Source organism: Panthera onca, chromosome B1 (assembly GCF_046562875.1).
Source record: "Panthera onca isolate mPanOnc1 chromosome B1, mPanOnc1 haplotype 2, whole genome shotgun sequence".
In the NCBI taxonomy this organism is placed as follows: Eukaryota; Metazoa; Chordata; class Mammalia; order Carnivora; family Felidae; genus Panthera; species Panthera onca.
In genome coordinates, this window is record NC_138342.1 from 129,206,950 (window position 1) to 129,223,216 (window position 16,267).

General features: G+C 42.6%; 1 protein-coding gene across 2 annotated transcripts in view; it reads left to right on the forward strand.

Moving 5' to 3' along the window:
• The window catches only part of FHIP1A (FHF complex subunit HOOK interacting protein 1A), a 252,724-nt gene that overhangs the window by 207,214 nt on the left and 29,243 nt on the right, over positions 1-16,267 (forward strand). For both annotated transcript variants that reach the window (XM_060654005.3, XM_060654004.3), the window contains 2 exons: positions 13,657-13,824; positions 14,983-15,062. In XM_060654005.3, coding sequence (XP_060509988.1) covers positions 13,657-13,824; positions 14,983-15,062 — 248 coding nt within the window. The remainder of the gene's footprint in view (positions 1-13,656; positions 13,825-14,982; positions 15,063-16,267) is intronic.

Consider the following 16,267-nt stretch of genomic DNA (forward strand, 5'->3'; position numbering starts at 1 on the left):
TTGTTTTTGCTTCTGTTACTCCATCCACTGAAGTATCTTACATGGCATCCTAGCACCTGCGTAATGTAGGTGTCCTTTGTGATGGTGGTTCTTATCCTGGTGCACGTCAGAATCATCACGGGAAGCCTGGCCCCACCCATGGAGATTCTGATTTACCTGGATCCAGATAGGGTGTGAATATGGGTATTTTTTAAAAGCTTTTTGAGGTGCTATATGATGTCGTTGAAAATGTGTTTGAATCATTGGATTCCAAATCAAATTGAACATTGGAGATCTATATTTGAAAACCATTATTCTCTTTGAGGCTAGAAGCTGTACTGTATTGTGACTGGAGTAATGAGGTCATTGCTGCATCTAAAAAGACTCCATTTTTGCATCCCCATTTGGGGCTGGTAGAGTCAGTTTTGGGTGTATGATCCAGGTCTGAGGAATGGGAGTCCCTTCTGGGATAGCCAGGAGCTGTGAGGACCAGAAGTTCATGTTTTTGTGAGTGGCAGTTTAATATGTTATTATAATTGTCCTAATATTAGGTATGGATTCTATATTGTTGGCATGTGTCCAGTGATAGTAGGAGAGTTGGCCTTTCACATTAAGTCTTTTTCTTCTCTTGGTTTTAAGAACAATTTTTTCCCTTCCTGTTGGCTTAATAATCAATTTTACCTCTTTTGATGGTTCCCAGGAGTAAGGTGCTCAGTAAGTTCTTTGGAGAAGCTGTTTTCTGGAGTGAAGTCTAGACTCGTCCCTGGGAGCAGCTGGTTTAGAGAAAAATAGCTGAATTGGTGGGATGAGGGATGGCGTGGTAAAAGGGCAGGAATGGGTATAAATCCTCCAAAATGCCATAAGTCAACTCTTATAATGGGAGATAGTGTCTTTGACCTTAATCAGCCCACATAGTTGATACAACTATTCAATTTCAAAGTATTTATGCTCAGTTTCCAGAGGGCAGGGGACGAGAATGCCAAGGAAATGTTAGAATTCTTATCTTGGCTTCTCCTCAAAATAGTACAAAGAACATGAAATTTGGTATTGGGCAGACCTGGTCTCTGGTGAATCTGGTCTCTGCCACTTATTGTGTACTTTTGGGACAAGATTATGAGCCTCACTTTTCTTATCTGTGAGAAGACGACCCTGATAGCTACCTTGCAAAGCCAAATTGAATTAACCCAGAGAACATATATGGAACACCATAATGCATGGTGCAGAGCTGGGACTCCATAAATGGTAGCTATTTCTGGAAATACTATTAATAATAGTAATAATTACTGATGATTATAAAAATAAACAAATTTTTTCCTCCTTTGGAAATGGCTCCTGGCCTGTGTCCAGTTGTCTCTCCGGTGGGCTGAGAATAGGGACGGTAAGGGTGTTGACAGAGGCCCCAGCTGGAAAAGGTGTACTCAGAATTTTCATCCTCATATAATCAACATGTTATCATTTAGCCTCATCACCTGTTAAACCCTTAAAATGTAGATGCTCCTTAGAAGACTTAATTCCACTGATCTTTCATCTTGTGTATAGCTTGCTTGTTTACCTCAGAGAGAATAGACTATAAATCTTCATTTAAACAGTGTGGAAGGGGGGGTTAGGAGGGAAGATGGGAAAATGTGACTTGTGGGGGGATTACTTTAGTGTTAAGTTACACCTGGTGGCGTGGGCTTCAGACATACAGAAAGGGCTGGACCATTAGGAAGCCCAGAAGAGGAGATGCCAGGACCGGGGACTTTAGGGTGGTGAGGGCCCAAATACAGCAGCCGTCAGTTTGGAATTGCTGTCCACAGTTCCCCGTCAGGACTGCCTGTGTGTTGCCGTAAGTTTGTTTCGGTGGCCACCTTTCTCACTGCCCTAGGCTGGCAGTGTCTGGGGTTACAGTCCAGTTGAAGCCCTGGGCCTGGAGTCTGAAGCGTTTATATGAATCAGTGGAAACTGCGTAGCAGAGGTTATGCAGTTTCAGGAAAGTCAGTATGGTGTAATTGAGGTATAAAGGGCTTTCTTCCCCATCTGAGTTCTGACAGGTTGAGAACTACGAGTGAGGCAGACAGGAGATCAAAATAGTGCCTTTGTTATCAATAAAACTGAGGCTGAAGAATAGAGTTTATACCTGGGGGTAAGATTGCCTCATACCGACCCCCAGGATTAGACAGACTTGCCCAGATGCACCATAGAGCCTGCAGTGAGAGGAGTAGAGAAGAATGTGTACTTCCTGCTGGCAGTTGGGCTCCCAGAAGAAAGGAGAGAGGAAGGACAGGCTTCTCAAAATGACCTTACTCTTCTTCTCCTGGGGAGGGCGTTAGGGAGGCACAGAGGCCGGAAGTACTCTGTTGGGTGATCCTGCATGTGAAAGGAAACATTAAGATCATTTTTCTCTGTCAGGTTTACAGAAATCCAACCTTTCTAAATTCTAGAGATTTGGAAGCAGTAATTCATACTACAAAAATAAATAGGGGTAGTTTAGATGTTATTGCCATGTTGAAGAGCCCATCATGCGTGCCTGCTGCCTGCAGAAAATAATCCAGACTCCCTCCCTTGTTTCTGAAAACCCCTCCTAATCTGTCCCCATCCTGCCTTGTAACGTTCCTTCCCCCGTGATTTTCAAAGGCAGACCTGAGGTCAGAGCAGTGCCTCCCTTGTCCTCTTTCTTATTACCGTGTTCCTGCTGGATAATTCTTTCTGCTTCCTGTCTGTCTGTGCAAAATGTATTCATCGGCTAAGTCTCGGCACAGTCCCTGTATTGGGCTAACGCCCTGCACTGAAGTACACACTGATTTGTCTCGTCTCTGAACTGCCGCTCTCTGGAAGCACGCGGTCTCATGCTTGTTTCTCCGCGTGAATTTCAGCAGCCCCCCTCTGGAAGTGCCACGAGGGACAGGATGTTTCCTGTACTTCTTTTATGTCTCCTCAGCTGCTAGTTTACACAGGAAAAGCACTCAATACATAGGCAGGTGATTAAATAAATGTTTCCAAAGAACGTGGGTAGCACCCTTATCACTACAGAATAGAGTCATGTGTTGATTAGGCTGGAGGTAAAATTACCAAGGCAAAGAAATGAAATTAGCTCCCGTTTCATGTCGCTGACATGAAATCAAAGAATTTCAGGGTTTTGGAACTGAGAGGGTAGATCATCTGGTTCAACGCCATCATTTCACAGCTGAGCACGATAAGGCTCATGACTTGAAAAGAAATATTCAGAGACTGTGAGCTTAGTATTTGTGAGAGGAATAGAGGATATGGAATAGATGATTTTTCAATGCCTAAACATTAGATTATCCAGAGGAGGCTTGTGTGGTGGCTTTATGTTAACTTCAGGGAGTCCTCTAAGTGTTCCAAAGCACTTTTCGGTTACCCTGGGCCTCACCTTATGGGTTCTCACTAAAATCTGTGGAGGAAGATGCTTTTCACAGAAGCTTTCACCACATCTCGTTGTTGGGCTTCTTCATGGACATGCTGGATTCCATCGTGGGTCAGGGACATCCTGCTTGTTCTGCAGCTGCAGTAGTTGAGACACCAATAGATTGCTTGATTTGCCCAAGGTCACCAGAGTCCAAGGATTAAAATGCAAGTGTTTTACATTCCCACTGCTGTCTGTTTTCTACTACCCCATGCTGCCCTTTGCTTTTTTTTTTTTTTAAATTTTTTTTATGTTTATTTATTTCTGAGACAGAGAGAGACAGCATGAGTGGGGGAGGGGCAGAGAGAGAGAGAGGGAGACACAGAATCTGAAGCAGGCTCCAGGCTCTGAGCTGTCAGTGCAGAGCCTGACGTGGGGCTCGAACCCACAAACTGTGAGATCATGACCTGAGCCGAAGTCGGACACTCAACCGACTGAGCCACCCAGTCGCCACCCTTTGCTTCTTTAAATTAGTATCTGTAGACTTTGAGAATCCCAGCTTAGAAAGGAAGTGCATTTTCGGTTCCCTCATCAGCTAAGAGAAAGAACAGTTAACACAAATACTTAACCATCCAGAGTAGACAGTTTTGGAACCAAGCTAGGATAAGACATTAGTGATGATATTTAACTATTGTATAAAAATGGCAAAAAAAGCACAGTGTTTTGTTTTTTTACCATTGTTTCTTTTTATTACCTTTTGAATATTTTAGATTTTTTAAAAGTTTTTATTAATTTTGAGAGAGCAAGAGAGAGCAAACAAGCAGGGAGAGGCAGAGAAAGAAGGGAACAGAGGATCCAAAGCAGGCTCTGCGCTCACAGCACAGATCCCGATGTGGGGCTCAAACTCACGAACTGTGAGATCGTGGCCTGAGCTGAAGTCGGGCACTTAACTGACTGAGCCACCCAGGTGCCCTGAATATTTTAGAGTTTTAATTAAGAAACAAAAAATCAAACTTTAGTGTTTGTTCTTACTCGTTTAGCAGTTAACAGAAAAATTAACAGGTAAGTATATCTGTATTTTAAACAGTTTTCAAACACTGAGTATTGTCATATTAATGAGTCACAAATTTGGTTTGGTAGGTTGCAATTAGCACTTAAAAAACAATAAAATAGAAAACATCAGTGCGTTGTACTTTGTAACTGTAAATACTATGTATTATTGTAAAATATAGTTCTTATGGTGGGTTCTGGTTTTAAAAAGTTTAAAAAATACTGTTCTCATGTTTTGGAAGATTATTTGGAGAATGGGTTATGAGATTAATCTTGACACTACTTTTAAGCCTTATCATGGGCTGCAAATGTTAGCTGGTCTTCTCTTGGTATAAAACATTCATTATTAATCCATTCACTCAACAAATATATTTTGAACACCCAGTATATGTGAGGCACTGTTCTAAATGCTGGCATGAGATCACTCTAGCAGTTTACTTACAAAGCAAATCATCTAATTTTCAGAGAAAACACTGTATCAGTTTGCATAAGGTTTAGCTGCAGATAACAGAACATTCCCTTCATGTCACAGAAAACTCCCTTTAAACAATCTTTTTTTCTTTTTTTTTTAATTCCATACACCAGTTCTGTTCACATCTATCTCACTGGCCAGGACAGGTACAGCTATACCTAGATACAAAGGAAGGGGGAAACTGTAGTTTTTTTAGCTCTAAATTTAAGGTTCATTCTCAAAGAAGAAAGAGAGACTGAATATTGGGGAGACAGAAGTGCCTGCCACAAACCTCAAAGTTTCATAGATGTTAACAAAATTTAGTTTCTGTTGATGGGAAGCTGGAGCTTTCTGTTACTATTCTGTGGAAAAGCCAGGCTGTGTACATATAGGGTTGCACATGTTGTGCACTGCACAGGGACGTCCTACAGAAAGGGCAGATCAGAAGAGGGAGTTGGGAGAAGCAGCTAGAAGTTAGGAGACTAAAGTGTGTTCATTGTCTCAACACACGCAGTCAGCTTTTTAGAGTCTGAATCAGTGTAAGTTTCTGAAAAGCTACCTCATCTCTGACCTCGCCGTGGTACTTCATGTCATTTCTCTGCCATTATAGGAGAGAAAATTAGGGTTATAAATTAAGCTTGCATTTACTGTTGATTTGAAATGGAAAAGTAGATTTCTGTCTTTCTTTCTTTTTAATTTCAACAAGTGCACGAGGGAGATAATGCTCCCTCAGTTCTTAAGCATCAGAATTATGGAAAGATAGGAAGGGTCCCACTCTCTCTAACGCAAAGAACCACAGGAAAGTACCTTGCACAAAGCCCCACCTTATTTATCTAAGGCAGCCAGGTGGTGTTTGTCCTGGAAACAGTCTTGGAGAAGGGAGGGAGGGTCCGGTCTGGAAGGTGGTGTGAATCTTCTATTCTTTCCCTGCACCCTCCTAGCAGACCATTAAACATTTATCGGCAACAAATGCCCGGCAATATTTCAAATTGTCATAAGAAAACCAAAAAGGAAAACAGAAAGGAAGTTTACAGTCTGCTTAGTTTTCTTTTGCCCCACACTAAACTTTCTTTTCCTCTCCCCCACCCCCCATTTGTATGTCTGACTGGCGTTTCCAGTGAGGTAGAGACAGAATCACTGTGACAGGGTCCACCTCTGTGTACCTTACTCTGTGATTATCTAGTGCCAGGTGATGACCAGGTTGGGGCAACAGAGAGAAACGAGATTTAGAACAGAGAGACGAGAATTATTGAATTCACTTAGGTAGATACCTGTGTGTTTTCTAAGTCTTCCATTGTGTTGAGGACTTTCTGTCTCATGGAAAGTAAGCCAGGAGTGAAATCTGGCTCTTGTCATCCTAGCTTGCCTTTGTTATAGTCTGTGGTGTCTAGGAAAATTGGTCTGTGTATAAAACTCCAGGCCAAATAATACCTTTGACCCGGCAGGCAAATTGAATGGGGAGGGAGGTGGTAGGCCTTCTTATAATTGTTCTCAAATAACTTCATTCTGCAGAAGCTGCTGATTGAGACTCTGGTCCATGAACCATTTCCCCTTGACTGTTGGGTTTTAATGTCGATGCTCATCAGAATTCACTAGTACTGTCCTATTAATCAAGAAGAGAAATTAGGGGGAAACCCGAGGAAGCATTTCTTTTTTCCCACTAGGTCACTTTTCTAGGTTGCTGTAATTCAAGAGCATGGCATGAGTTAGGCTCTGTATTTTCAATGTAATGTTATTCGTGATAAAAGGAAAATATCCTCTGCTTTGCATGTATTGTCAAATTAATCTAACCACCTTGCTGATGAAGGCGTCCCCAAACATGGGTTGTAAAAACCACGTGTTTTTATTAGTAACAGGGCTGCTGATTTCCATCTCGACACATGTATTGATTATCCTCTGAGCCCTGCTGGCGTAGCAGGTGCTTTGAGAATTCACACTGTAGGTCAGACACAGTCATTTCTGCAGTAAGTTTGTAGTCTTAAAGAATGGGCGAAGGCATTAAGGAAGCTGGGAAAGGAAATGGACTAGCCTACAAAAGAGAAAGCTGAGGGCTTAATAATTACAGAATAGGAAAGACAGCTGAATTTTGAGAGGTGGCATTTCCCTGTCACCACGTCTTAATGTGAGCACAGGGTGAGGCACACTGTTTTTTTAAAAAAAGTTTTAACATTTATTTTTTGAGAGACAGAGCATGAGCAGGGGAGGGGCAGAGAGCGAGGGAGACACAGAATCCGAAGCAGGCTTCAGGCTCTGAGCTGTCAGCACAGAGGCCGACACGGGGCTCAAACTCATGAACTGTGAGACGTGACCTGAGCTGAAGTCGGGTACTCAACTGACTGGGCTGCTCAGGCGCCCCGCATGAGGCACACTTTAGATGATGGGGGTAGAATCTTCTTTACAATGAGGAATGCTTTCTGGTTGGGAAGACCGGAGCTGTGTTGCCACGGGAAGCAGTTTAGAAGAAGGCAGAGTGGCGATGTGTGCTTTGGCTGCTCGGCAGCAGAACCCCTTCCTCTGGAAGCCCACTTCTTCAGCCTTCTGGTGGTTCCGCTCACGTACTGCAGGGTCCTTTCATGCAGGGTCATTTTGCTTGGGTTGAGTCCGTTCTCATGAAGTTGTGTGGACTCTAGGAGCTGAAGCAATATGCTGAGAATAATCCTTCATTACACAGTAGGTGCTCAGAAACTGACCAGTGATGATGGCGTTGTTTCTATGGTGGTTCGTATTGTAACTAAGATGCTTTCTGAAACAGCTAGTAAACAGCCAACAGATGGATTTAGTGATCTTTGGGATACTGTTTGGATCTCTGCTTCTGCACTTAAACACCCACCCCAGAGTGTCTCTGTTCATTCTGACCTCAGAACCAAACTGTGAAATAGCTTTCTTATGCGATATTTGGAGGATTTCAATAAATGAATTCTATTAGATGAGGTTCAAATATAATGGATCATATGTTGAATTACACTCTGATAAGTTATATTATAATGAAGTATTAGGGAACAAATTATGCACACATAGTACAGCAAGGGAGGCTTTAGATATAATGTGCCAGGGCACCGGGGTGGCTCAGTTGGTTGAGCATCCAACACTTGGTTTTGGCTCAGGTCATAATCTCATGGTTTGTGGGCTTGAGCCCCGCGTTGGGCTCTGTGCTGACAGTGCAGAGCCTGCTTGGGATTCTCTTTCTCCCTCACTCTCTGCCTCTCCTCTGTGCTCGCTCTCTCTCAAAATAAATAAATAAACATTAAAAAAAAAAAAGAAAGAATTTGCTGACTGCTCTGGGGAGAGGTTTATGATAGGCAAGAGGAAGTGTATTATAATTTAATGAATTAGTTAGTTGATAAATATTTAATTGATTTAATTATTACATTTAATGTATTACAGATATATTGAAGAAATGCTGGGAATAAAAGATAGAGACTGGCTTAATTTTAACATTTTTCCTTAAAATATGTTGCTGATGTCACTCTAGCTGTCATTTTAGTTCCTTCCTTCCTCAAATATTTTAGGAATAAGTAGTCAAACTTACTGATTTTGGATATCACCTCCATTTGCCTTTTCAGCCTGCCCATGGTGGTGTCAGTGACTGGTGTGGCCTAGAGGTCTAGGAGCAGAAGGGAGGCTTGAGGGGCCAGGAGGGAGAGAGTCTGACTCATCAACTGCAGGCTCTCTGCAGACTTGGAATAACCGAACGTCATCTTTCCTGAATGTTTGGCTGAAACAGTGGGGCTGCTTGCTGAGAACCAGGGTATCTGTCTTCCCTTATGTACTTGAACGTTCTTTGTGCTCTGTGTCCTTGGAGGGTAGAAGATGTCTGTGAAGAGCCCACCCAGCTGCTGCCCTTGGCTGCACTTGGGTGGACATGCCTCCTGCCTGGCCGCTAGCTTGTCTGGCAGCAGCGAGCAAAGTTCTTAGCCTGTGTTTCCTGTGAAGGTCCCTTCATGCCTGTTCGGTGCGATCCAGCCTTGTTGTTCCTCTCTTCCCTGCTGCTTTCAGTGGGCAGGGTTCAGCTGAGTCTCAGTTTCCTAACCCTCCAATTGGAGCTGCAGGGGCTGAAGACTTACACATGACCCAGGTGAGCCCCTGCTTAGCTAGTTTTTTCCTGTCTATGGAAGGAAAAGCCAAGGGAAGGTGGCTTCTAACTTGGAGAGGATGCAACAGTCACCTGACCCCACTGCCTGCCACCTGCCTAAGCGACAGAAGGTAGAACCCATCTGTTTGTTCCAATGTGACTGGATCACAAAAAAACAATTAGCAGGTGGGAAATTTGTTTTTCGGGACATACACATAAACCTGCCATTATAGGGAGGATTCTGGTGCTAATTTAGATGCAAATGGAATTGCCCAACTAGAGCTGATTACAGAAAGGTCAGAATGTCTATATGCTCAATTTCACTCCTACGCTACGCATTAAGTTAATGTGCTGCCGCGATCGTGGGCACGATGGCTGGGCTTGGTTCTGGCCTTCTCTTTTGAGAGAGTTTTGAATTACAGAAGCGGGATGTGACACATGGTGTCAACTCCTCTCTTCCTTCCCACTCCCTTTTTTAAAGGAAAACAAGTCCTATTTTGTCCTTTTCTGAGAGGCTTGAGATATTAATTTTAAAAATGCATGTCTGGGGCTCATGACTAAGATAGAAAGGAGTAGATTGACTGTAAATTCAGTTGCTTCCTGGTCAGAGAACGAATCTGGACTTTGCATGCACTTCTTCCAGACTCTGAACATGCTGGGTTGGAGCCTGGGGTGTAGGACTGGTGAGGAGCCTGAGTGGCTGAGGGGGAGGCAGAAAGGCCCGTGGGCTGGTGTGGTTATTGCAGTGCTACTGTATCACTGTTCAGATGTTTCTGACTCTAATGCACAGAATTTATCTTAGGCATTTGTGTATGTTTGTCTATATTTTTTACTGAGTATGTAACAAGGCACATACATAAATATATTACATTACATATAGTTTGAACAAAATAGGCACCCAAAAGTTTCACAAAATAGTTCCTACCAAGTGCAATGTACTCTAGTATTTTCTGTTTCAGTCTGGTCTAAACCATGAGTGAACCGATACACTGATTTCACTATCCACTTTTGGATTTCAGACTCTAGTTTAAAAACACCAGTTTGAGGGACTGGTGAAGGCATTGGGCTTGAAGGGGACCCAGGTGAGAGCTACTGGAGTGGGGAGAAGGTGGGTGAAGAAAGGGATTGATTTCAAAGGGTAGACCAAACTGCTCTTGACAGAAATGAAGTCAAGTCCCTGAGTCAGGGCTCAGGTTTCATTCTAGAACTGGGGCTGAAAAGTGAAGCACAGAAGGGTGCCTCAGCAGATGCATTCTTTAGGTTCATGGTTGCATTTATCTTGTCAAGGATAATTATTTGTTTGTGGGAAGGAGTTTTCCTTAGGTTATTGCTGTCCTGATGCCTTAATTTTTTTAAATTTGTTTTTCTAAATAATTTTTTTAATGTTTATTTACTTATGCGACAGAGACAGAACATGAGCAGGGGAGGGGCAGAGAGAGAGAGAGGAAGACACAGAATGCAAAGCAGGCTCCAGGCTCTGAGCTGTCAGCACAGAGCCCAACACGGGGCTTAAATTCATGAACCGTGAGATCATGACCTGAGCCAAAGCTGGACGCTTAACCGACTGAGACACCCAGGCGCCCCTATGGTTCTGCCTTTAGTAAGAATTAACATTCCTAAGCTTTAGTATCCTTAAATTTTATTACTGTATATTATATGGTAGTAAGGTAGAACCTCATTTACTATTTCTACTAGTATTTGTACCCAGATTTGTAGCTACCTGCAATTCCTTACAGAACAAGAGAAATAAATACTGACAGTCATCTCATCGGTAAGACAAAAGGTCTTACGTACATCAAGAGCTGATTGTCCTTTGTAATTGGACCATGAAGAGGATGCTACTGTCCTGTTCTACTAATATGTCCTCTTTGGGGGCATCAGCAGCCGCTTTGGTTTTGCATTCTGCAAAAGGCAGAGCTGCCTTCCCCTGGGGGTTCATCGTTAGCTTTCAAGTGATCACACTTAGGCTCTGGTCTCATCCTCGTTAAGGAGGTTGCCTATTTGGGGGATTAGAGGAAGATTCTGAAAAGTAAGATAATGGGGCAGGAAAAGATTTTCTGGGATAAAAGTCTTCTGAGGGCTCTGTGAATATGGAGGAGGGAAGAGACAGAGAAGGGAACCAGATTTTCTTGGCTTGGGTATTAGTTTAAGGTGAGTGTGACCTCGTTTATAAAGAGGTTACAACTTGATGCTTAATAGAATTGGGTTTTTAATATTTATACCATGTTATGTAAATGCTGCCCCTCCAAGTGTTTTCTTAAATCCTCTTAGCTTATAAATGACAGCTTTGATTGCTAAGAAAAGAAAAAAAAATAATAAAATCTTTCATTTATCCAGCCTAAGAGTAGTAAACAATAGATGCTTAATGCCCTGCTTTCATGTGAGCCCCCAAAGACTGAGACTTCTGTTCTAAAGGGTTTATTGCTGTGCTTTTGAGCTTATTAAGGTCATGTGTAACTTAAGGGGGGAAAAGCTGATGGTGCATTATTGGTGCAAAGGCAGCTCCTGGAATTGTGCAGGACATGTCAGCTCAGCAGTGCTCAGTAAGGAAGGCTGAAAATACAGTGTTGCAGAAATTGCATGCATGCATGGCCCGTTTGAAATGTCTGGTTGTGTGTTTTTCTAGTGATCCAGATCATTAGGGAATTAGACTTCTGCCCAAGTGAGTTTGAATTAAGTTTCTGCTAACGGACCCCGAGATTGTGGCAGTGGAATGGGGGTGAGCTAATGGAGCTCCACGTTCGGTGGTGGTATGAATCATTCCCCCATAAGTATACTTGGTGACATCAGTTATTTCATAGGTTTTTATTAAAAATGTCCCCATTCTCTGGGGCCCTCAGAACACATTCAGAGAAGAGGGAAGAATTAAAAATTAAGCTCAACTCTGGCAAATGTAAATCACTAGGACCTTGGGGGCTGTTGTTTATTCAGGAAATGTTATATTCAGTACCTTCTATGTGCCCAACTCTGTACATTGCACTGGAGTAATAAAAAAGACATAGCATGTGTTCCAGGACAGCGTTAAGAGTGCTATGAGCTTGGGACTGGAGAACACCAAAAAAACACAAGGATAGAAGCAGTTTATTTCAGGACCAGGGACAGCCCATGAGAAGCACTCTTCTCAAGGTAATTTATTTGCCGAGTGGTTGAGGCTCGCCTGTTTGTTTTGTTATATTTGGGCCACAGAGAGCCCTTTCAAGTTGGTCAGGTGACACAGTGGTGTGTGGAATGTTTTGAGGGCTCAGAGCACTGGCGCTGAGCTGGAGGGGGACGGTGTTTGCACTCTGTTGCACGCCGAGCTCATGCCACTCAGGGTTCTGCTGGGCCACTTGTCAACAGATCCTGAGAGGGTGAGTTCAAGTGTACTGTATAGGCATGCCTTGCTTGGAATGAGGAAAATAGACAAAACTTATTTGGCTTTATCTTATCCACTTGGACTCCTCTGTCTGGAATATAACTAAGGACCAAGAAAATATATAAAAACAGTTTAAGCCTTTATGTACAGATGCATCCACATGGGGCCTATCTATACTCAGATATCAGATTTGCTGATCTGGTTTCTAAACTGATTTTGAAGACAGAACATTACAAGGAGAAGAGTGTGTTATAAAAGGAATGACCAACAACAATATCATAAAGTGACAGTTAATACTTTGGAAGAAAGGAAGAAAGAAATGAAAAACTGGAAAAGAGAAAGATGTAACCACTCAAAAAGCATCCCCATCTGTTTAGCGTCAGGTGCATTAGACTCATGGCAGGGGAGATTGCTGAGATTTCTAGGGGATAGAGCTGGAATCTGAAGTTTGGAACTGTTTCCCTCATGATTTCCATGCATCCCAGTTTGGGTATATCTATTCTACAGTCAGTCAGACAATTGATGACCCCTGTTCATCAAGAGATGTTGTACTTTGCTTTTTAGGAAGACAAAGAAATCTATCCGAGTTCTTAAAATATTCCCTATCAAAATGCTTAAAATTAAAATTTGAATGCTTTAAGCACCAAATCCTCAGCACTTTGAAAAACTTGACTCTTGAGAGTTTTATATTCCCTGAAAGACAGACATTCTACTGCTTGGGATAATCACACCACGTAGAAAATACTAATTTGTATTATAAAAAAACAGTCGGTTACTTTATAAGTGGTAAACTCTTATAGCACTTTATAAATAACACTTTACGTATATTATTCAGTTATAAAAATTTGACTTGCAACTTTCCAGGAACATACCTGAACATCTGCATTACTTTGTATATGTACCTCTTACATATATACATACATACACACACCCATCTTCCTGGACAGAAAATGTGTTCTTATGGTTCTAGCTCCTGGTACATAGCAAGTCTAATAAATATTTATTGGATGACTAATGATGAAACAGTTATATTGAGCTTTCTAATTAATCCTTTATTGACCATGTAGATACTTTACATTGTCTTCCCCCCCCCCCCCTTTGTGGTTACACACTAAAATCTTTATGGTATTTGAACTGCATTTGATGATTAGAGTTGTCAGAACACTTGAATTGCTTTTTATGTCCTTGCTTTTCCCTTACTGAATTAAAGGGCGGAAGCAGCATGTGGTATTGTGGGATGTGAATAGGTTATAGGCTTCAGATGAAGCTCTGAAGCGTGTTCTTGTGGTTGGCATGTCCTTGCCTTGATGGGGTCACTACGGTGAGGCCAGGGGCCTTTGGGGAAGCATGTATCACAGCATCGAGAGGATGCTCGCCTGTGCTCACTCTGTCGTTGGTCCCAGGTGACTGTGGAGGAGGTCATGACCACAACTGCATATCTGGACCTTTTCCTGCGTAGTATCTCCGAGCCAGCATTACTCGAGATCTTCCTCCGTTTTATCCTGTTGCACCAGCACGAGAATGTCCACATCCTAGATACTCTCACAAGCCGAATCAACACCCCATTTCGGGTAAGGTGAACCCCAGAGGAAGGGACTTTATAACTCAGAACAAATTTCAGGAGAGTTTGTTTTGGGGATTAATGATGAATATTTTTTCTCTAATCCCCCCTCCCCTGCTGTTTCTTGTAGCTATTATTATTATGACACCATTATGGATTTCATTGACCAGGTTTTAGGTCCGTCCTGTCTAGAACACAGACTAGGAATTACTACCTGGTGCAAAAAATTACTTAAGTGCTCTGATGAAATGATGAAAGCTTACTCTCAAAAGGGTACAATGATTTTATAATTCACCTGTAGGTATCTTCCCTATTTGGCTGTTTACCTTTCCTTTTTGGAAATTAGAGATCAAAAGAATTCTTGGTTTTGAATGAACTTCTTAGAAAACTGTATTATCATACTCTCAGCACTACTGAAAATGGAACCAAGGAGAATGTTTGCCCCAAAGCCAAGAGACAAGCCCAAAGGAGCTGAGGCATGGGGCTAAACACTAGTTGGGGAGGTGGCCAGGGTACCTGCAATTTTCTGTTAGCCCTGTCTTGTAAATAACCAATGTCATATTTGAAAATAACTTGGGAAAGTAAATGCCAAGCAGGAGATCATGTGTGTGTGTGTGTGTGTGTGTGTGTGTGTGTGTGTGTGTGTGTGTTGGGGAGTTGTAGGGGCACGTTTATGTGGATCTTTAAAAGTTGGAAATAAGAGCACAGGCATTTTGTAGGAGGGTCATTCTGCATTATGGCATCATTCTAGACATAAGCTTTCTTAAATGTTTATTTATTTTTGAGACAGAGAGAGACAGAGCATGAGCAGGAAAGGGGCAGAGAGAGAGGGAGACACAGAATGTGAAGCAGGCTCCAGGCTCTGAGCTGTCAGCACAGAGCCCGACACGGGGCTCGAACTCACAAACTGTGAGATCATGACCTGAGCCGAAGTCGGACACTTAACTGACTAAGCCACCCAGGCGCCCCTAGACATAGGCTTTCTAATCAAATCCTGTAGGAGAACTAAAAGCCTTAACACACATTCTCTCTGGAAGCAGCATGTTTTTATCAAAGCTGCTAAAAAAAGAGGCCATTTTATTTTGTAATTCTGATTTATTTTCCATCTGTGGGGAGTAGAGCTATCCTTCCAATATCTGAAATAGAATGTGTGTTTTTTGCTTCCCAGCTCTGTGTGGTGTCCCTGGCATTGTTTAGAACTCTCATTGGTTTACATTGTGAAGATGTGATGTTACAGCTAGTTCTAAGGTGAGTTGCCCTCTTTTGTTCTCTTTAAAGAAAAACTCAATATGTACTATTGCTATTATATTTTTCTTTGGGTCATATAAGCCATGTAGGAGCCATGCTTCTAAGGGAAAAAATGATCAGGAATATCAATCTAATTTCTGTATCATTTCCCAAGGTTAATTTTAGTTTTCCTATTAAGAGTATTTACAGGGCTAAATACATTGTATTATAAATATGTTCCTGGAAATAACAGATAGGATGTTGGGAAATTTTCAGACTATGAAGGCTTTCCTGTTCTGCGGCTGAATGTCTTTCTCCTGAAGTACACTTTTAGAGGCCTGTGTTACTGGAAACAACTTTTCCAAATATGAAATGCTATTGATATATAATTTTTATGACTCTTGCTTTCCTAATGTTACACCTACAGCGTGCTCTCTCTGACCCATAAGTATGTTTCAATTCAATTCAGTAAATATTTAATGAGTACTTTCCATGTACAGTTCAGAAGAGAGTAGGGCATGGGGTAGATGGATTGAAAAGGACTTATAAACAAGGTGGAGCAGGTAGGACCTTCGGAGGGACAGGTGAGAAAGGTTTGGGGAATTGGCTAGTATTTGAAGACAGGTGTCAGGAGTCAAAGTGAACTGCTGTTAGGATGCTATTAATGTGGTCATTTGGCAGGGGACTCAGGAACACCTAATCCCGCCTTGGCCCAACTCTGCCTCTCCTGTGGGGGTCCCCAAGGGAAGCATCTGCTTTGTGAAGGGAGAGAGGGGGAGGTGGCTAGGCTTTGTGCTCCCACACTCCCCTCTCAGGGTATGGAAACAAAAAGGAACAAGTCAACCAGGGTCGTCTGGCACGCCTTCCTGCCTCCTCCTTCCTTTGATTCCTTTGAGGACGTTCTGACCCTTTGTGTGACCTCCTCCTTGGGAATAGGGGGAGAAGAAGCCTAGGACAGGGGAAGAGGAGGAGACTTGGACCACCTCTGGTCACCAGTGGGGTTTTGATACAACGTGAGTAGAATTACGAGAAGAGGACATTCCAAGTGGCTGCGTTAGCATTTCCATCGTGGTAGCTGTGGACAAGTAAGGGGGTGGCGAAGTGGTTGGGGAGCAAGAGGAGAGGCTTCACCCAGGAACAGGTTAGAAATGCAGATTCTTGGTCTTTTCCCAGATGTGCTGACTCAGGGGGTGGGTGGGGCCTGGCAAGCTGTGTTCTAACTAACT